Raw genomic sequence first — 23,011 nt, 5'->3', positions numbered from 1 at the left:
CAAAGCAACTTTCAGCTTTAGAAACATCTCAGTGGAAAAGTTTAGAATCCAGTGCCATCACTCTACATTTACCTAGCTCTATTGTGTTTGGTTTTAATTTCTCTTTCTTTGTAAGATCAATTTCTCATTAGCGTTAAGCCAAATGCTTCCAGGGGAAAATGAAAAAAATGCACTTAGTTGAAACAGGTTTTTACCAGCCTATAAGGAACAAATAAATTTAATATAGAATAGAAAAACATAAATACACAGGTTTATATCTAGCTAATAAATAGCATTTTTCAAAGTATGGTTCAAAGAAAGAATATCCATTAAGATTTGAGTAGCTTTGCATTGTCGATAAGGAAAAACTGGCATATTCATGCTAACAGACACACCATAGTATTATGAAATGTACCTAAACCTGTGAAAATAATAAAAAAATATTTTTTTAACATCTTTATTAGAGTATAATTGCTTTACAATGGTGTGTTAGTTTCTGCTTTATAACAAAGTGAATCAGCTATACACATACATATATCCCCATATCTCCTCCCTCTTGCGTCTCCCTCCCATCCTCCCTATCGCACCCCTCTAGGGGGTCACAAAGCACCAAGTGGATCTCCCTGTGCTATGCGGCTGCTTCCCACTAGCTAGCTATTTTACATTTGATAGTGTATATATGTCCATGCCACTCTCTCACTTAGTATACCACGTTCTTGGATTGGAAGAATCAACATTGTGAAAATGACTCTACTACCCAAAGCAATCTACAGATTCAATGCAATCCCTATCAAACTACCAATGGCATTTTTCACAGAACTAGAATAAAAAATTTCACAATTTGTATGAAAACATATTTTAACAGTGAAAATAAATACAGGAAATTCAACCCTATCAAATGAAGTTAACTCAAAATATCTTCTACTGTCCCCTTCTACAATTTTACTCTTTGCCTCCTTACCATAGTTATATAGTCAGAGCTCTCAGTGTGGACCCTCATGGAAAAAACAGGGTCTGATAAATTAATTTATACTAAATGTGGTGATTAATCAGATACTAAGATAAGGGATTTGAGCATTAATTTGTTGACTACTTATGTGTCATTATGATGCTCATTTCCTTCCTCAAATAGTTTTCAGTCTAGAAAAAATATTTATAACAATATTCTGAGATCTGGGATACTGAGGAATGTATTAGAAGTATAATAAGAGTACAGAAGAATAATGATGTATGGGTAAGGGGACAATAACTGAGGATCACAGAACATCACCCAGACGTGATCTGAGCAACAACAACAAGTAGTTTGAGAATGATAAGGAATCTACCAGAGAGATCTGAAGCTGGGAAGCAGGAAAAGCTAGATAGAGGAAAACTATTCGCAAAGACTCAAGGTCATGCAAAGACATAGACTCTTCACAGGATGAAGAGTGGTTCATTATGAAGAGAAAGGATGATGGGTGTAGATGTGAGGAAGCAGCTAGGAGTTTGAGATGTGATTGGACAGGCAGAGAGAGATTAAGATTATGAAAGAATCATACATCATGCTGAAGAGTTTCAGATTTTATCCTGAATGCTGCATGGAGACTTGGATAGGCATTAGGTCGGTGGTAAGAGCATCATACACCAAGCTGTGACCAACGTGTTGAAATAGGGAGTGGCCTGGTACTGAAAGCAGAGATAACAGAATTTCAAAAATAAAGATGAATGTTGATGAGAGCTTCAAATAAGGTTGTGGTAGTAAGAGAAAGTGGTAATTATATGTTAAACCTGAAACTCAAAAGTGAGGACAAAGCTGCACTAAGCACCCAATATCCTGCAGAGACACCTAAAAATTTAGGAACCAGGTAGCTCCCTCAGGACACAGGTAGCTACACCAGTTCTACTTGTCTAAATGTCATCTCAGCATAATGTTATCTTCCACCTCCACATCCTTCTTCACTCCTCACTTCTGTGTGTATAAGACAATATTAGAGAGATGGGGAGACATTCTTTGTAGGCTTTGGCTTAATGTGGATTGTGAGATTTTTTCCTTACCCTTGCCAACTTGAAATTCAAGTAAGGGAGAAAATTCCAAGGACAGTCATAGACATTATGAAACTGGTATCTTATTCCTTATGGAACATTTGCTTAGGCAACAGAATTGCCAATTGTCTTCTGGCCCTGTTTGAATAAGGGGAGAAGATAACTGGAGAGAGATGGCACAGCAGCAAGGGGGGTGGCAGGAAAGAGACCTACACTCCTACCATTTAGAAGAGCAGGAGTATGTGGGGTTCCCATGGGTTGGATGGAATTTAGAGAAGGGAGGCAAGCATGAGTGTTCTAGGCTCCATGAGCAAATTGACAGAAGTGAGAGCTGACAGAGAGGGGAAAACGCAGTGCCTGAAAAGGAGGCTACATCAGGGAACATTCAGGAAGAAGGACCCACAGACTAACTGACATGCTCACAAGCGCCAGTCTTTGGAGGCCTCCGTCAGCAATGGCTCAGTGGACATCACTTCACCCAGAGTGGCAGCTGCATCCCAGTAAGGACCGAAAAGAAGTCAGAGGAGGAAGAGACACTGCTCCCTTACCAGCTCTCTCCTTCCTACTATGACACACAGAGGAGAAAGAGAATTGGGGAGAAGAAAGAGAAAAGGTGTAAAGAGAGACCATTCTCCATTCTCCTTGTAGCTGCAGATTCCTGGGTTCGAGTCACTTGCTAAGGGCTGAGCGAGGGGAGGGGAAGATCAGAACATCAGAGATAAATGTGCCCTTTGTGACAACTAAAAGTTATCTCAAAGCTGAGGGACCTTCTGGACGTTCAAAGGAAGTAGAAAAATGGATTAGACAGAACATGGTTAAAGGAAATAATTAGAAAAGGTCAAACCACTTCATGTTTGTTACCCACTGTGTTTAGACTCTCTAGTAAGCCAAAATCAAGGGGTTAGATGTAAGAGATGTTTAAAATGTGCAATAGATCTGGCTTGACCAATTTGTTATGATGGAAAAAAGACAAGTAAATGATGACTTCTGAGTTAATAGTCTGAATTTTACCCTGAACTTTAAAAAGGTAATACTCTAGGCTTCCCATCTTTGAGTACAGTTATGTCATCTACAAAATAAAAGATTTTATGGTGGTTCTTAACCTTGTTTTCATCACAGATTCCCTTGAGAATCTGAGGAAAGTTACACAGTGTCTCCACAAGAATAGGTACATGCACACTCAGAATTTTTCATACAAATTTATGTAAAATAAGAAACATTGGTGTAAGAAGCCAATCTGAGGAAAAAAATTGAGTGTAGTTTAGTCTATGTTGTTTGTTGTGTCTGTGACAAATCCTGTAGCTATATCCTCAGAAAGAGGACAGTAAAAGTGTGTGTTTGTGGTTTTTATTTTATTTCATTTTGTTTTGTTAATGGCAAACACCTTCCAATACCTAGCTCTGACAAAGAAGCTGCCTCTGTTCCATCTCACCCTTTCTGCAGAGCATGGAGGTTCTGAAATGATTCGGTGGCTCAGCACAAAAGGCCCTGCAATTTCTTCAAGTTCCTTGCAGCGATGCTCAGAGCCAGGGATGAGATCCATTAATTAAAGTCACTTCTGCACTTAAGCTTTCCCTCTCGCTTTCTAAAGGCCGTCATACATGTCTTTCTGGGTCATCTCCCTTCTTCCTTCCAGCTAAACTACATCTAAAGGGAAGAGCATGGTGACGGCACAGCCCTCCTTGAGTGCATATTGCCCTTAGCTTTGGAAAATCTTACTGATCAAGTTAAGGAGTGTGAATTTCTCTATTTCATCGTCTATAGGAAACATGTGTCTTCTGTTGTTACCCTTGAGTTTCCACTTCTGTCAGCTTCTATCACAGGTCAGAGCTGCCACTAAGCTTGTGATCTAATGCAAAGCTTTCTTCTGATGTTTACTTTGGGTCAACGTATAGTAGCTGAAAGTGCAGTATGAATTTTGGAATCCAGCAGGCATGCTCTAAAGTCTTGATAGTTATTTCTGCCCTCTGTGCCTCATTTTCTTCCTTTTCCTTTATCAAATGAGTGTAAAATTACACCTGGGGTCTTTGTAAGAATTAAAATGTATTAAAAGAGGTTTTTTTAATAGGGCTTGGCAGACAGCAGGAGCATAATAAATATCAAACAAACTATATGCCATTTTATTTTTTTAAAAGTGATTTGAAGTGCTCTGGACATCAATCTCTTCATGGATAAGATAAATCACTTAAGGTATATCCAGTTTATTTCTGTCCCCATTTATTAAGTACCAGCTGTTGTGGAGTTTACGGCGACAATAAGTGCAGGAGGTTACAAGTGAGTCAGGTAGATACTGGCAGGCAAACAAATAACAAATCAAAGCCCCTGGCTGAAATCAAGGCACTGCCACTTGCTGAATAGCCTTGAATAAAGCAATAAATGTTGAGGAACCATAGTTTTCTCATTAGTAAATGAGGTTAACAATACTCAACTCACATAGTTAGAAGCCTTATGTGAAATAAGGTGTGGAAGGTTAGTATGATGCCTGACACATAAAAAGTGATCAGTAAATGCTTAGCATTAGCAGAACCATATTAAGACCTTTATAGGTCCTAAGCTCTCTTATTTTTTAAAGTTTTCATCTCAGATTTTATCAAAAATCATAAATGTACCTATATCTCATATAAAATGTGCTTTTGTTATAGAATATTTTGAAATAACTTTTATAACTCTATCATTGAAAGTACAAATATAATAGTAAAATTTTATTATATTTTTATGGTGGTAACTCTTTCTTATACATCAATGGAAGAGATAAATTGGGGTTGACTAATTGTTACAACATTCCATTGTATTATTTTCAACACTGAAGTAGTTTTTAATTATTTGAACCAATCATTTTTTTCAGTTCTCGTCTTAATGTAGGCGCTTGAAAATGCTGAAACTGTAGTGCTCAGTGGATAAGACACACAAGCTATCATGTACTAAGAAAAAAATGTGACAGTGCTATTTTCCTTCTGAGGAAGTAGAAAACGAAGGCAGGAATAATCCTAACAACTAAAGAGCATTAAGGAGGAGTTCAGGCAGATAGCACACTTGAGCTGTGATAAATAGGTAGGAATCTAACCATGGAAAGGTACATGGTCTTATGACCAGAGAAATGGTCTCCAAATACAGGTCTGAACAGTTCAATTGTGCAAGATATTCATTAGGTGATGTGAGGGGGGAAAGGAGAAAATGGAATAACATGTTTGTTTTACTTATAATATCTAATTATTATATGTTTACAGTGTACTTAGCATTATTAGTATAGCACTCTATGTGTGTATGTGTGTGAGACACATAGGTAATTTACAAATGAAATAAAACACACATTGAAAATGCATTTCAAAGAGTTTGGAGACCTGCAGAGCACAGGAGATCAGGGATGATAGAAGTTATGACCATTTGGTGAAGACTTTTAACTGTTCTACAAAGGAGTAAGTATGTTATTTTGCAGGCTAGAGAGAGCCATGAAAATTTCAGGCAAAAGAGTGAGCTCTAATTTAGGAAGCTAAATCCAGAGGAAATGTGCAATTTGAATGCAAGAAGTGAAAGACTAGAGTTCAGAAAAGCAATTAGAAAACAGGCTTATCAATAAATAATTTTACCTATCCCCCCACAAAACCTGGATAAGAATAAGACTTACCTAATGTTCAGCCTTCAAATGAGTTGTCACCTCCCCTGAGATTTCTCCTCTAACCACACTCACATCCCCCAGGTTGGTGAGCTGTCCCTCTATGTAATCCAAAGAGTTACCTGTGCTTATTCCTTTCCAGAATTTAATATGCTGAATGTTAATTTCTTGCTTGCCTGTCTGATGATTCCTCTTTACTTGTAATTCCTGAGGGTAGGAACTGGAACTTATTCATCGTTTTATACCAGATACCTTCTGTAGTGTCTGGACTACAGAAGCTATTCAATAAGAAGCTGACGAATCTAACTGAGACACTTCACTCCATCTCCTGCTTCCAGCCATTCAGTGGTCTAATTCCTACTTCTTGCAGGTATCATCTTAGATATCACTTTCTCCGGAAACGTGCATCTCCATTAGCACGAGCTCATGTAATTATAATTACACGTATAGTTGTTTTTTCCTATTAAGAAGATGACAGGAGGGACGCCTTCAAGATGGCAGAGGAGTAAGATGTGGAGATGACCTTCCTCTCCACAAATACATCAAAACTACATCTACATGTGGAATAACTCCTACAGAACACCTACTGAACGCTGGCAGAAACCTCAGACTTCCCAAAAGACGCCCTCAGGCAACCTACACACAGAGGCGGGGCCAAATCCAAAGCTGAACCCCAGGAGCTGTGTGAACAAAGAAGAGAAAGGGGAATTTCTCCCAGCAGCCTCAAGAGCAGCGGATTAAATCTCCACAATCAACTTCATGTGCCCTGCATTTGTGGAATACCTGAATAGACAACAAATCATCCCAAAATTGAGGCAGTGGACTTTGGGAGAAAGTGTAGACTTGGGGTTTGCTTTCTGCATCTAATTTATTTATGGTTTTACGTTAATCTTAGTATTTACAGCTTATTATCTTTGGTAGATTTGTTTACTGATTTGGTTGCTCTCTTCCTTTTCTTCATTATGAGAAGAAAGTGTATTCTGTTGTTTTTGGATGGAATGTCCTATAAATATCAATTATGTCCATGTTGTTTAATGTATTATTTAAGCTGTGTTTCCTTATTTATTTTCATTTTGGAAGATCTGTCCATTGGTGAAAGTGGAATGTTAACGTCACCTACTATGATTGTGTTACTGTCGATTTACCCTTTTATGGCTGCTAGCATTTGCCTTATGAATTGAGGTGCTCCTATTTTGGGTGCATAAATATTTACAATTGTTGTATCTTCTTCTCGGATTGATCCCTTGATCATTATGTAGTGTCGTTCTTTGTCTCTAATAATAGTCTTTGTTTTAAAGTCTATTTTGTCTGATATGAGAATTGGTACTGCAGCTTTCTTTTGATTTCCATTTGCATGGAATATCTTTTTCCATCACTTCACTTTCAGTCTTTATGTGTCCCTAGGTCTGAAGTGGGTCTCTTGTAGACAGCATATATACGGGTTTTGTTTTTGTATCCATTCAGCCAATCTATGTCTTTTGGTGGGAGCATTTAATCCATTTACATTTAAGGTAGTTATCGATATATATGTTCCTATTACCATTTTCTTAATTGTTTTAGATTTGTTATTGTAAGTCTTTTCCTTCTCTTGTGTTTTCTGCCTAGAGAAATTCCTTTAGCATTTGTTGTAAAGCTGGTTTGGTGGTGCTGAATTCTCTTAGCTTTTGCTTGTCTGTTAAGGTTTTAATTTCTCCGTTGAATCTGAATGAAATCCTTGCTGGGTAGAGTAATCTGGGTTGTAGGTTTTTCCCTTTCATCACTTTAAATATATCCTGTCACTCTCTTCTGGCTTGCAGAGTTTCTGTTGAAAGATCAGCTATTAAACGTATGGGGATTCCCTTGTATGTTATGTGTTGCTTTCCCTTGCTGCTTTTAATATGTTTTCTTTGTATTTAATTTTTGATAGTTTGATTAATATGTGTCTTGGCCTGTTTCTCCTTGGATTTATCCTGTATGGGTCTCTCTGTGCTTCCTAGACTTGACTGACTATTTCCTTTCCCATATAATGGAAATTTTCAACTATAATCTCTTCAAATATTTTCTCAGTCCCTTTCTTTATCTTTTCTTCTGGGATCCCTATAATTTGAATGTTGGTGCTTTTAATGTTGTCCCAGAAGTCTCTGAGACTGTCCTCAATACTTTTCATTCTTTTTTCTTTATTCTACTCTGCAGTAGTTTTTTCCACTATTTTATCTTCCAGGTCACTTATCCATTCTTCTGCCTCAGTTATTCTGCTATTGATTCCTTCTAGAGAATTTTTAATTTCATTTATTGTGTTGTTCATCATTGTTTATTTGCTCTTTAGTTCTTCTAGTTCCTTGTTAAATGTTTCTTGTATTTTTTCCATTCTATTTCCAATATTTTGGATCATCTTTACTATCATTACTCTGAATTCTTTTTTAGGTAGACTGCCTATTTCCTCTTCATTTGTTTGGTCTGGAGGGTTTTTACCTTCCTCCTTCATCTGCTGTTTATTTCTCTGTCTTCTCATTTTGCTTAACTTACTGTGTTTGGGGTCTCCTTTTTGCAGGCTGCAGGTTCGCAGTTCCCATTGTTTTTGGTGTCTTCCTGCAGTGGCTAAAGTTGGTTCAGTGAGTTGTGTAGGCTTCCTGTTGAAGGGGGTTGGTGCCTGTGTTCTGGTGGATGAGGCTGTATCTTGTCCTTCTGGTGGGCAGGACCACATCCGGTGGTGTGTTTTGTGGTGTCTGTGAACTTCTTATGATTTTAGGCAGCCTCTCTGCTAAGGGTGGGTTTGTGTTCCTGTCTTGCTAGTTCTTTGGCATAAGGTGTCCAGCACTGGAGCTTGCTGGTCGTTGAGTGCAGCTGGGCCTTAGCATTGATATGGGGATCTCTGGGAGATTCCCATATCAATGGGGATATTATGATATTATGTGGGGCCGGGAGGTGGCTTGTGGACCAATGTCCTGAACTCAGCTCTCCCACCTCAGAGACTCAGGCCTGACACTTTGTTGGAGCACCAAGACCCTGTCAGCCACACGGCCAGGTACATGGGTAGTTTCTTGATTTTTTGGAAGTCTGAGGTCTTCTGCCAGTGTTCAGTAGGTATTCTGTAGGAGGTGTTCCACATGTAGATGTAATTTTTATGTATTTGTGGAGAGGAAGGCAATCTCCATGTCTTACTCTTCTGCCATCTTGAAGGTCTCTGGTGTGGTGAAGAACTTGCTGAAATGCAGATTCCTGAAATCTACTCCTGGACTTCAGTCAATACATCCAGGTTGGGCCCCAAGATGTGAGCCCCAAGATTTTTAACCATGTCCTCTATTCCTCTGTGTATTACTTCTTAAAACTACATGTTTCTCTATAATTACCTCAAAATATTTCATATAAATAAATTCATTAATTAATTAATTTTTTAAAAGTACTTTACTATAGCATCAAAAAAGGATAAATCTGACAAAAGATATCTAAGACCTGTAGACTGATAACTACAAAATATTTCTTAGAGAAATTTTAAGTGACCTAAATAAATGGAGATATGTCATGTTCATGTACTGTAAAGCCATATCATTAACATGTTAATTTTTTTATGAAAATTGAGTTAAAGATGCACTGAAATTCCAATCAAAATCTCAGTAGGCTTTTTCAAAATTGACCAGCTAATTGCAAAATTCATATGGAAATACAAAGAGTATAGCCAAAACACCTCCGAAAAAGAAGAGCAAAGTAGAAAGAATTAACTTACATGACTTCTAGACAGATCATATTGCTGCAGTAATAAAGATAGTAGATCAATGAGATAGCAGAGAGAGTTAAGTAGTTGTTGACCTACACATATAATGCTAATTGATCTATCTTTTGGGTGGGGATTTTGCAAACAACTTTTTATTAAGGAAATGCCAAACATTTACAAAAATAGAGAAAATAGTTTAATGAGCAGCTATTTGCAGCTTCACCAATTTTCGACTCATCAATGTGTGTCATCTATGCCCCAACCTAATTCCCTGTGCCTCCATGAATTATTTTTAAGCAAACCCCAGATCGCTCCATCACTTCATCTGTAAATACAGTCAATTCTCATTTTTCTGTGTATCTATGTTCTATAAATTCATCACAAACACTGAATTAGCAAATACTGAACCATTGTTCATGGGGGAAAAACAGGGTTAGGTTCCTGCAAGCCTCTGATCACCTTGTGGACAACTGGTCAATACATAGTCTTGTCTTATGCATGTCTGTTTAAAGACACCTGATATAATATATAATGTTGATTTATTAACATTGAACTCATGGTCAGCAACACCGTAACTCATAATAGAAAGAGGTTTATCTAATGCATGGTTTTTCTCTGTAATGTACAGCTAATTGATTTTTTTTTATTGGAGTATAGTTGCTTCACACTGTTTTGTCAGTTTCTGCTGTACAGCAAAGTGAATCAGCCATACATATACATATATCCCCTCTTTTTTGGATTTCCTTCCCAATTAGGTCACAACAGAGCATCCAGTAGAGTTCCCTGTGCTATACAATAGGTTCTCATTAGTTTTCTACTTTATGCATAGTAGTGTATATATGTCAATCCCAGTCTCCCAGTTCATCTCACCCCCATTCCCCCTTGGTATCCATACGTTTGTTCTTTATGCCTGTGTCTCTGTTTCTGCTTTGCAAACAAAATCATCTATACCATTTTTCTAGATTGCACATATATGTGTTAATATACAATATTTGTTTTTCTCTTTCTGACTTACTTCACTCTGTATGACAGTCTCTAGGTCCATCTACGTCTCTACAAATGACCCAATATCGTTCCTTTTTATGGCTGAGTAAATATTGTATATATGTACCACATCTTCTTTATCCATTCCTCTGTTGATGGACATTTAGATGCTCAACATTACTAATTATTAGAGAAATTCAAATCAAAACTACAATGAGGTATCACCTCACACTGGTCAAAATGGCCATCATCAAAAAATCTACAAACAATAATTGCTGGACAGGGTGTGGAGAAAAGGGAACTGTCTTAACACTGTTGGTGGGAATGTAAATTAATACAGCCACTATGGAAAACAGTATGGAGGTTCCTTAAAAAACTAAAAATAGAACTACCATATGACCCAGCAATCCCCCTACTGGGCATATACCCAGAGAAAACCATAATTCAAAAAGATACATGCACCCAAATGTTCATTGCAGCACTATTTACAATAGCCAGGGCATGAATGCAAATTAATTTTTGGTAATGGAGAGAAGACAGTCTTTTCCAAATGGTGGCACAGAACAACTAGATAACCATATACTAAATAAATAAATAAATAGTTAGATTCCTACCTCATAGCATGAACAAAATGTAACTCAAAATGAATCATAGACATAAACATAAAAATTAAAACTATAGAACATCAAAAAGAAAACATAGAAAAACTTTGTGACCTTAGGTTAGGTAACAAACCTAACCTATTGCTTAGTACAACAACAAAAGCACAAAGCATAAAATAGATTGGACTTCATCAACCAAGAACTTCTGCTGTTGGAAAAATGCTAAGACATCCCAGAAACTGGTAAAAAAATATTTGCCAGTCTGATACCTGCAAAAGGAGTTCTATATAGAATATAAAAAGAACTCTCAAACCTCAATAACAACTCCATAAAAATGGTAAAATATTCTCACACTCTCTTCACCCAAGAAGATATACAGATGGAAAGTAAGCAAAAATAAAGATGCTCAACATCAGCAGTCATTAGGGAAATGGAACTTATAACAATAAGATTCTAGTACCTGCTTGTCGTAATCACTAAAATTAAAAAGACTGACCATATCAAGTGTTGCAAGAACTCTCACACTGGGATGCTAGGAACGTAAAGTGGCACAACCATGTGGAAACAGCGTGGCAGCTTCTTAAAAAGTTAAACATAAAACTAACTAGATGATCTAGTCATTACAGTTCTAAGTATCTATCCAAAAGAAATAAAGCAAATATTCATAAAATACATATATACAAATCTTCATAGCAGCTTAATTTGTAATAGCCACAAGCTGAAAATAACACAAGCATCCACCAAAAGGTGAAGGATATGCAAGTTGTGCCATCTACACACAATGGAATACTGCTCAGCGATGAAGAGGAATGGATTCTTGATCATTGTAGCAAGGATGACACTCAATTCAATTTCAACTTAATTATGCTGAGTGAAATTAACTAAATAAAAGGAGTACATAATGTTAAGAGTCTATTTACATAAAATTTTGTAAAAGTGAAAACTTACTCTAGTGATAGAAAGCAGATCAGTAGTAGTCCAGTGATAAGTGTGGTATGAGAAGGGGCTGGGGGGAGAGAATACAAAGGAACACAAGGAAGCTTTGAGGGTGACATATATGTTGATGATCTCGACATTGCTAATTAATGGTTTCATGACTGTATATCTATACATGAGAACTTTTCAAAGTTATACACTTTAAACATGCGAGCTTATTATATGCCTATTATACATCAGTAAAGCTGTCAAAAAAAAATTGGCAGCTTCTCATTGACCTAAAATAAAGGTCAGATATTTTTCATAGTATGCGAGGTCCTGCATGATCTTACTCCCTGTCTACCTCTCCAGTCTCACCTTGAGCCGCTCTCTGCTCTCGCTTTATATATGCCATCATAATTGGCCATTTCATTCTTCAAGGTTTTGTGGTCTTTCCCATCTGGAGGCCTTGCAAATGTCATTCCCTCTGCTTTCCCACACTTTGCCTAGTTAGCTCTCTTTCATCCTTCAGTTCTCACTGCAATACTTCCCTCAGAAAAGATTCATCAAACACCCTAAATAGTTAAGGCTTTCATAGTAAGAACTTTCCCTGGCACTCTCTACTTTTTCTTTTTTAAAATTTGTCACAAATTTTATTTAAAATTTTGAGTAAATTTTCAAGTAATGTCTACACACACCACAAAAATAGAATAATTTACATATATTATCAAGTTAGTACTGTTAAAGAACTAGTTAGATATAATTATGACAGTTTTACATATCAGGAAAGAGACTGAGTAATTTTAAGATCACACAAGTACTCGTCAATGGCAGTGATTTGAACGCAACCCTCTCTGACCTTAAAGCACACAGTCTCAATTAGTGATTAATGATTCCATGATATAATATCCATTATGATAGGGTACCAGAAAAAAATCTAATCTAGAAGTCAAAGCATGATCTCTAAATAATATGGCAGCAGGTGTATAGGTGATACTCCCAGACAAGCACTTGGAAGGGTCTAAAATAGGTGGTACTATCTGACAGGTAAGCCAAACATGGAAATGGAGAGTCCAGAAAATGATCCTGAAATTTGGAGATCAAGAGAGGCATCAGGAAGTTAGCAATGAATCCTTGCAAGATAGGGTAAGCACAATAGTATACTAGGTAGATTGTGGTACTGGGCAAGTTACCAAGGCAAAGATCCAGTAATTAAGTGCAAGATGAGAACCAAGACATCTCCAGGTCTAGGCAGAAACTTGTGGAGAAATTTAGAGACCAGAAGAGAGTAAATGTGCCTTGATACTAAGTGCTAGAATGCTGATTTGCGTTTCTAAAATTTCTCCCTGTCCACAACAGACCTTCACCTTACCACTCCCTTATTACCCCATTCCAAGTTCAAGGATGTCTCAGAAGAATTAGTCTACAAATGTGAAGATTCCAAATGTAGGAGTCGCATGTTAATCGCATAGGGCAGAAGACAAAGAAGCTGGAAATTGCAAAGAAATATTAATTCAGTATTCAATTATCTCAGTATTTGTTTGCAATAGCCAGATGTTATAATATAAATTGCATTCATTGTCTGTTCTATTTTTTTATTTTCTAAATTAAAAAAAGAGCTTATCTGATAAGGATTTGCAACTGGAATCAGTAGACAGCCTTTTGGTTAAATGACACTGTCACTTGACAGGTAAAAAACATCATGGTATTCAAAATTCTTCATCCTCCAAGTGGATCAGTGACCTAAAGTACAGGAGTGTTCATAAACTCTCTTTGTAATATATTGCCTCCTGTCAGGGAGAAAGGACTTATCTTAAATTAAGAGCTAAGATACTACCAGTATCTAAGATACATTTATTTCTTTAAAGGGGGTGACTTTTTAAGCCAAACTTCTCATCTGCTAGATTAGTATTTATACCAGTCAGTAAAATGTAGAAATTTTCACAATATTAACAATCTGCACAAACTGTAGTAATTTAACTATATTTCAATAAAGTGTGTCATTCTCACAAGAGAAGGCTTATTTGTTTATAAAAAGTATAATCTTTGCTTTCAAATAAATCTTTTTGTAGCATGTGTATCTTCGTGATTGAAATGGAGTAAGTGCATATATTCCATTTTTATGGAAATAGCACTATCTAAATAAACAGAATTTTTCATTGACCATCTTAAATGGATTATATAACTTTAGAGACCACTGTATTTTCCAAATATCTCATTAACATCCCTGCTAGACATAAATTACAGTCAAATCCTCTATTCCTAGTTTGGCTTGCTTCTAAATTTGGATCCCTTCTCATACATTGTAAATCAAATTTGATCCATATTGAAAACAGTATGATGTTTTTAAACTGGTCTCTTTATGGATAATAATATGTAAGTATAAATTAATAAGCAATATTCAGCAGCCTAGAATCTAATCCAATTGTTAAAAGTTCAATGCTGTCCATAACCATCAGTTCTGGACTGATTGGCAAAACTGAATACATATTTTAAAATAACATAAAGGATGTTGATAAACTGATTTAGCCATTATTCTTGTATCTTAAATAGTTTAATGTTATCATGTTGCCCTGCAATAAACTATTCTTTTCAGAACTAGGAGGATCCAATTTTAGGATTTTAAGTTCAGTGAGACCTTTGGTTTTCTACCAAAAGTAGCACAGACTGTTACTTCCTCTTTCCTAAAAGAAGTCAGTCTAAATTCTAGTGGCATATCAAATAAAATCACAACAGCCACTTCTGTTATGTGTCGGGTTGCTTCAGTAGGTCGATGCACTGGTGAAATAATAGGTTATACTTCAGGAGCATAAGAGGGAGAAAAGGACAAAAATTCTAATTAAGTTTGATATCCTTATATTTCTGGAATGATGAATACACAGGAGAATATGGTAATCCTGAATGTCAACCTCATTTTCACAGAACTTCTAAAAATTTTTAATAATGCTTTAATTTCTCACCTTCATATAAGACTCAAGATCCACTTTTGATAAAGGTCTTGAAAGAGCCCAAATGCAAACTCAGATGTCACGTTTTTATGTTTGAAAAGCGCAGTGCGAGCAGCCCAGGTTTCAGGTATCAGGACTGTCACGCCCTTGCTACATGGGTTGCACTGCAGAGAAACCACCACAAATCATCTCGAGGCTGTATACAATTAATTTTATGTTTGTACTTGTCCTCCTCTATGTTTTTATGCTGTTTCTTTTTATATTTGATTTTTGAGGTCATTCTTGGTTTGAGGTGAAATACCTCAAGCTTAATATTAAAATAATGCTGGTGATATTGTAGTATAAGTTTTAATAACCAAATTCAGGGTCACCTTTTTTTCCACAAGTTTTAAAAGGAATTGTCATAAAGTTGTCAAAAGAAAAATAACCTGTCACTCCCTAACCCTTTTAAATATAAGAAGGTATTATGTGGGTTTATTGCATAATTTCTTGAAAAGCAAAACATTTCTACTATCACTGCATATTTTCACAGTGATCCTTTATCTTATTTATTATTACTTGGAAGTGGTTTCAGACTTCATGAGAGTTTCTTACCACTTAGTTGATTTTCAGTTAAACAGGAAAAAAAAAAAACTTTTTAATAATTTTCAGAATAGCTATTCTTCCAGACGGGAGTCTACGGATCCTAAATGCTTCTAAATCAGATGAGGGAAAGTACGTTTGTCAAGGGGAAAATGTCTTTGGTTCTGCTGAAATCATAGCTTCTGTTTCTGTGAAAGGTAAGAAAATGTGGCTAAATGTTTTATAAGCATTGTTTCATGGCCTTATCAGAAAGTGAATAAATATAACGTGCATGTATGTGTATTTGCACGTATGTGTGTGCATGTTCCTGTTCAAGAAATATATTGTACACAAAGAACTAACACAGTCGAATTATCCCTTTCCATTATTTAGGGGACTATGAAGAAAGGAACACCTTGTTGGTAGAAATTTAAATATTATGCTCTGAACAAAATATGTGGGAGGATAAAGAAAGCTTTCTGAAGTTTTAGTCGAGGTCTCAAAATTTAAAAGTATGCCAACAGTATAAAAATATTTTCCTGAATCAAGATTAATTTTAGCATCAATCAGTAATATTCCTTTGTTACCACTTCAACTGGGGATTTGGGGCAAAAAAAAGAATAGCAGAGGGAGGACGTGAACATGTGGTGTTGAAATATACATCAGATGAACTGACAACAGAGCTACTCTTTGATTTCTGCATCAATGGAATTTTTATACACTGTAATTTTTTAGTATTATAAATATTACTGCTTAAATGTTTCTGTTAGTTTTCTAGTTCTAAAGTGAACTAGATTCCAAGTCTAGAACCTTCTTCTGAGACTACCTGTCATTGTTTAGTACTAAGAAAATCTCCTATCTTAGACATTCTCTTCATTTGGTAAAGGAATACTTTTCACGATGAAGTATATCACTAATTTTTTCCATTTGTGCATGTAGTATATAATGAATCATACTTTGGCCACAAGAAAATATAGTAATGTTCATTTTCCCCTTTCTTTAGAAAGAGAAATGTAATTAAAATAGCCAGCACTCTGATATTTTAGAAAAGAGGCAAACATCCAGGGAAGGAAGGAACACAATGTTAAAAATGTCTTCACTTATAGCATACATTACTGGAATCCAAGTCAGTTTTCCAGTCTGGGTCTCATTCCTTGTGTGTGCTAAACAACGTTTTTCATAGTGAGGCAATGCTGGATCCACAGACTTTTTAAATTTAATAATAACAAAAATGTTCTCTGTTAATGACGAGTTAAGTGGAATATTTAGTTACTCAGAACATTCCAATTCTCACAAAGTTGAGACTGCAGTATGCTGTAATGATCTGTCTTCTCTGATGAAGCCAGAATTTAGAATGCCACACAGAATATTTGACTTCCAGAATGTTAATATTTACAGTGGCATTCCTTTCCTGGTATCACTCTTTCTGAGACTGCTTTGAAGGACGTTGCATATTAAAGGATCTTATCAGTGGTTAACAATGGTCCTTCATCAGACTATGCTATTGCAAACAGTAGAGCTGAAATAGGAAAATTAGGCTAATTTTTCATCTGTGTCAGGCTTCTTGAGGTATCTACAATCAGGAACCTAATTAGGAAAAAAGAAATTATCAAGATCCTGTCTCCATCACCTCCCTACTTTATTCAAAAAAAATATCATATTGCAGTTGTTTGATCATTAGCTGAACTAACCCTTAGATGTACAGCTGGTATTAGCCTTTATTGGTTTAAAGTTGCTCTAAACCCAGTAAAAATGTATCTATTTTTTAAAAATTTAACTGAATCATTAAATAGTTAATGTAAACATTTTTTCTCAAAAAACATTTCTATTCAATATTTTGCCTTTTTTTAAGATCTCAATTAAAGCATCCACAGTCTATCAAAGGGGATATTTTATAATGAGCCAGAGGTGCCTCTTCTACTCCTCTACTTACAAGGTTTTGTAAACTATAAAGCGAATACAAGCTGGTATAGTAGTAGTAGTATAGTTTTCATCTCCTTTAAGATAGTAATTTGAAGGGAGGTGCTCCGTATAACTTTTAAAGTGAACTCGCTTGAATTATTCCTCCTTAGATGTGAAGCATTTTTTATTGTAAAAATTATTTTATTTATACTTGATGATCCTTGAAGGTGGACAGGGAGGCTACAGCTTCTTTTTTCTAATGTTCCTCCTTCCAAGAGCGCCAAATGCTCTTTCTAGTTATGTAGTCTTTCCTCTTTTTCATCCAAGCTGACTTCTTAACAGGAATAGGGACTTTTAAATCATCTGTTCCCTACAAATGCCTAGTGAAATGCCCTAACATACAAAATGGTAATATTTCAATTAATAATAGTTTATTAAAAGATATGTATCTGGAGCAACTGTATTACATAGATTCCTTGTTTAATTATTTTCTCTATTATTTAAAATACAGAATGAAGGTGAAAACTATACGTTATGCTAATTAACGTATCTTTATTTCTATAGAACCTACAAGAATAGAACTTACTCCTAAAAGAACAGAGTTAACAGTGGGAGAAAGCATCGTCCTTAACTGCAAAGCAATTCATGATGCTAGTTTGGATGTCACTTTCTACTGGACACTAAAAGGACAGCCTATCGATTTCGAGAAAGAAGGTGGACATTTTGAAAGCATCAGGGCCGTAAGTTAATAAAATTTTATTCTTTGAGTAATAATACTTTTAGAAATTTAGACTCAAATGTAAAAACTTTCTTATCTGTGAAATGTTAAGGAAAAATTAGGACAAAATTCAAATTGATTCAATTATTTTATTTCATTATTTTATGTTATGTCAAACTGAAAGTAATACTTATTTAAAACACCCCCAGTAAGAAATTGAGAATACTTGATTATGCAGATCTGATTTCTTTGCCATTTTTTTCTATTTGATTAGTATTGTCAATACTTACACTTTACTTCTCAAAAGTTATGTGGCTACATAAACATAAAAGTGTTATTTAAAGCATTCTTAGCAATTACGATACAATAAATAAATGAAATAAGCCTGCCTGTCCTACTCCTGAAGAAATAGTAATTCTTGGGTATTCTTTAATCTCTCACAGGCTATACAGCTTAAACATGCAACCCAAAGTCAGAAATGCACATTAGCCTTAGACAAACATTCACAGACATGCTCATTTCTCATCTGCCAAATCTTTCCTTGTAATATCTTCTTTTATATATCTATGTGACAATCAACTAAATGGAGTAAGAAATCTTTTGAACCAAATTCTATAGTACGATCATAGTGTCTTAACAGAGAAGTAGAAAAATGATCTTTTCCCCCACTGGCTTTTTTAAAACATAAAAGAGTAACATAATGATGGAGAGAGAGAAAGGCAGTGGAACTTGGGTGGCAGAGAGAGATTTTGGCTGAAATATCTCTTCTATATTGGTTAAAGAGGTGGATCCAAATACAAACTATGCCTACAAATACAGTTTAAAATGCTGCCACACACTTATTAACTTCAGTTTATTCTTCTGTAAACATTTTGGGAAGCACTGGTAGACCACAGCTGTAATGAGCCCAAACATATAAAACTTGGCTTGGATTGAATTTTATTTTAAAGGTAATGTGATACAGTGGGAAAAGTCCTAGGCCCAAAGTAAGGAATTTTCTGGGTCAAGACCCAGCTCAGTCCTTAATCAGCTGTGTAACAAAAAGCCAGTCACTTGATTTGCCTTGGCATTAATCTCATAGAGCACTAAACTGAGGGAGTTGGACCAGATAATTTCTAAGACCCCTTCTTACTCTAGAATTTGAAAAATTTGTATTAGCAGAATAGTAAGAATGAATTTTCTTTGTTGCATTTGCCAATGTAACTTAAGTAAACATTTTCTTCTAAATTATTCCTTTCATCCTGATTTACTTTGCAGTTAATGAGAGAGACTGTATAAATAAGAAAAAATTACCCAACTGCATTATTCACATCTCATTAAATAAATCAATTTTAATTGTCAATGGTTATGTTATATACAAAATATTTAGATCATGTTAAACTCATTTTCCTCGAATTTGCGATTTTTCTTTTTTATTTACCTTGGGTCGATCATAGTTTCATATTTTGAACAAATTTTATGCTATGAATGTCATAAAACAAAACCAGAAAAATATGACACAAAAATATTACATTTGAAAACAAAAAAAATATACCATCAAAAATATTTCTTCTTAGGATTACCTGTAAGCATTCATTTTGAGTGATCAGAAATATAAAGAAAAAATATGTCTAAACTAAATTTTGGGTTTTCTTCATAGAAGCAGTCTCCCTTTTTATTTTAAAATATCAGTAGAGAAATTAATGGTCTGATAAATTATATGAATTCTTGTTTTTGTCTCTTAGATGTTACCACTTTAGCTTCATGTCCATTCATTCGTATCAATAAATACCTTTAATCCTTTTCATAAGGTTGGCAGTTAATAATACCTGCTGTATCTCTCTTTACACATATGCTGTTCCTGCCCTTGAGAATTACAAAATTGACTCCTTACTCCATGCAAACCTATATTGCTACAAGCCATAATAAATTAAGCTCAGTTTGTAGACAGTGATAATAAACTCCAGAATAGAAAAATAAAGCAAATTAATATATTGAGAATTGAGAAAAATATTTAGCTTAAGGTTATGTAGGATATATCACTTTAGCTTATTTTAAAAAATTAATAGAAGTATGTTTGTACTTAAAATATTTGGAAGCTTCAAAACTGCAAAGTGTAGAAGAAATTGTCTATTCCCTCTACCCCAATTACCTCAAACACTGATTGGGTCCTGGCTGGCTTCAAGGATATACATGGGAGAGAATCTCATTCTGCGACTTGAAAAAGTCAGAGAAAAAAAAGAAAAACATTCTATCCCCATCCTGCCTTTCACCTTGTGAAATATAATATGTCTGACAAATAACATGTTTTAGAAGGAGGGATGAAAGTGTTATAAAGAAGCGAGATTTGGGAAGGCCTCTGGTCATGTGGATACTTTCTGTTTGAGAGGCCAATTGAAGACTCTGGGAATAAGAGGGCAGGCCAGGGCTCAGAAGAGAGCCTAGTGGGGTGATCTATGGTTTGCTTTGAGTTTCAAAGGAGAGCCATTGAAGAGACCTTAGGGGTCTAGGCTAGTCCAACAGAGTAAGAAAGCCCAGCAGGATTCAGGACTTAAGCAGGAATAGAGCGTGCCTTTGACTGAAGTACTCTTTAGGTTAACTGACCTGTCCCTAACCCACCAGCGGGTGATTGAATGGGGGTGAATCAGCAGAGAAAGGGGGGTATATATTTCAAGCATATTAACACTGCATAGTGTCAAATGAATCAACCAAATCTCTGAAAAAAAACAAAAACAAAAAGATACCAATTGTGTTGATACTTTCCATCTTGTAGTACCAAAATATAGTTTAATGAAGTTCTCTACTTTTCAACTAGTTATAGTGATATCTTTTATACACAGCCATTGGTTTACAGATGAAGCTCTAGGAAAAATTTTATGTGTAACTTTTATAACATCTATAGACGAGGTATATTTATGTTTTAAATAAAACAGTGCTTTTGGACTGCAAGAGAGTGAATAAATAAACATATAATCACATCAGGTTAGAAGAATTATAGCTACTGCTTTGAAATCTATAATGAAAATGCTTCTAGTTCCTCTTGCCTCTTGACTGAGGCCATGTTTTACAAACCCAGCTTGACTGATTTTTGGAGTGAATCCATTACTGAAGCCACTGTTCAAAGGGTCCAAACAATCAATTAGTCTGTAAACATTTGATCCAACTCACCCAAATCCCTTTTTTGGCAATGATATGAGTTAACTGAAGGTGGCAAATTAGTGAGGCTATTCTTAAGATTTAATTTAGATTCAATTGTACAAGCAAAGGGCTGTGCAGGATCCAAGTTAAAATACATGGCCTTTCACCCCTAAAAGAGCACAGATTAAGGAGACAGACAGCAGGGTGGGCTAGTAATCTGTTATCACAGTGCTATCACCAGAGAACTCTACATACAGATGGCAGAAGAATTTGGTATTTGAACTGGACCTGGATTGGTAGGATTTTGCCAGGTGGTTAGAAGGAGAAGCTGCATTTCAGACAGAGCGAGCAGGTGAAGCAAAGACAAGGCAGCGAGTTTAGAGCACGTCTCAGGAACAGTGAGGAACCTATAGCCCTGATGGCATAGTGAAGACACAGAGTAGAGAATAAGTCACTATTTGTTGAATACATTTAAAGGAGAGCAACAGAGGCGTCATTGTTAAAGGCACTGATTTCTGAGCCATGGAATTTGGGTTTTATTTGGAATGCAACAGGGAGCCATGTGACTCAGATTTGTTCTTTAAGAAGATAATTCTGACAGCTGTGTGGAGCAGGGGTTGAACAGCAGGCAGACTTTACATTCATTCCAGGCAGGTTAAGCAGAGGTTACAATGAGGAATCGACCATTATAAGCTTCAGCCTTAAATAACCACCTTGTTATCAAATAATAATTTGCAATCGTGCTTTGACACAATTGTGTTTTGACACAATTTTTTATGTTGGTCAGAGGTCTTTGAGAACCTCTTAATACTCTCAGGATGTCTGAACAACACCTGAACATGGTGTGTGACTCCAAAGCCACAGTCTTAATGGAGGACTATGGTGATCCATTGTTCTCCAGAGACTTGAAATCCCTAATTATTCATTCAAGATGTAAGCTAGTTTTAATCCCTACAACGCATAAAGATCAGTTACACTGAATATTATGGCAGCCTGTAATTTGTTCCTATTGGAGCAGAGAAAAAAGCCAAACATTTGTAATCAGGAAGGTTGGCAAAACAAGAATTGCCCTTTCCATGGTGAGCTCTCCAAATGTGATAAATTGCAACTAAATGGGCAACCAAATCAAAGTGCACTATTTGATGGTCCTTCATACTTACTCAATCCTCTGGTTATAACAATACACTCAGGAAAGCAGAGTAGGGATGTTTGACTCCATTTTTAAATAAGGAAACAGAAGCATAAGACTTTTCCAGGCCACATGAATTCTAAATTGGGGTAACAATATTAAATACACTGTGAATTTTAAACTACATTATGTTGATTCTCCTTTATAAAGCTTACCCTCTCCACATTCATTGACCATTATGTGTTCAGCCCTTGTCTATAAACTGTGGGAAATAAAAATAAAAGGGAGATTTGGTTCTGGTCTTCAATAAATGTAAAGATGGCATAGAACATAAAGTAATTCAAGAAAAATATGACCATAAAAATAATTACTAATTTTTTATTAGAGCCAAATACTGTTGGAGACCAGAAAAGAAAGAGATTAATGTGAATTTTTTTATCATTGTGGAGAAAAGTGAGGAAAGGAATTAATTTAGCACCTGCTATATGCCAAGCACTCAGCTTTTATATATATATTTATATATATAAGTATATATACACACGTACAATAGCTCATCAATTCCTCATAACAATCATATAAAGTAATATTATTTGGGAAGAAGGTGCCACCTGACCTAGACCTCAGAGGATGAGTAGCATTAGGATAGGAAAAGAAAAAGGAGAAAGTCAACCTTAGATCAGAAAATATATTGTATCTCAGGGTTACGAGGGATCCTGGAGATTATTGAGTTAGTCCTATATTGGTACATGGATTCTCCATCAGTATCATCAGTGTCCACTGTAATCCTTTTAGTGATGAGGAACTCACTCCTCTGACATAGTCCATTCCAT

The 23,011-nt window shown here is 35.7% G+C and overlaps 1 protein-coding gene across 1 annotated transcript in view; it reads left to right on the top strand.

Moving 5' to 3' along the window:
• Nucleotides 1-23,011, top strand: part of CNTN5 (contactin 5) — a 1,372,019-nt gene that overhangs the window by 1,175,554 nt on the left and 173,454 nt on the right. Inside the window, exons 14-15 of the mRNA XM_068554615.1 lie at nucleotides 15,406-15,533; nucleotides 17,782-17,957. Of these exons, the coding sequence (XP_068410716.1) occupies nucleotides 15,406-15,533; nucleotides 17,782-17,957 (304 nt within the window). The remainder of the gene's footprint in view (nucleotides 1-15,405; nucleotides 15,534-17,781; nucleotides 17,958-23,011) is intronic.

This window comes from Eschrichtius robustus, chromosome 11, assembly GCF_028021215.1.
Source record: "Eschrichtius robustus isolate mEscRob2 chromosome 11, mEscRob2.pri, whole genome shotgun sequence".
Taxonomy (NCBI): domain Eukaryota; kingdom Metazoa; phylum Chordata; class Mammalia; order Artiodactyla; family Eschrichtiidae; genus Eschrichtius; species Eschrichtius robustus.
This window is presented reverse-complemented; position numbering and strand designations above follow the sequence as displayed.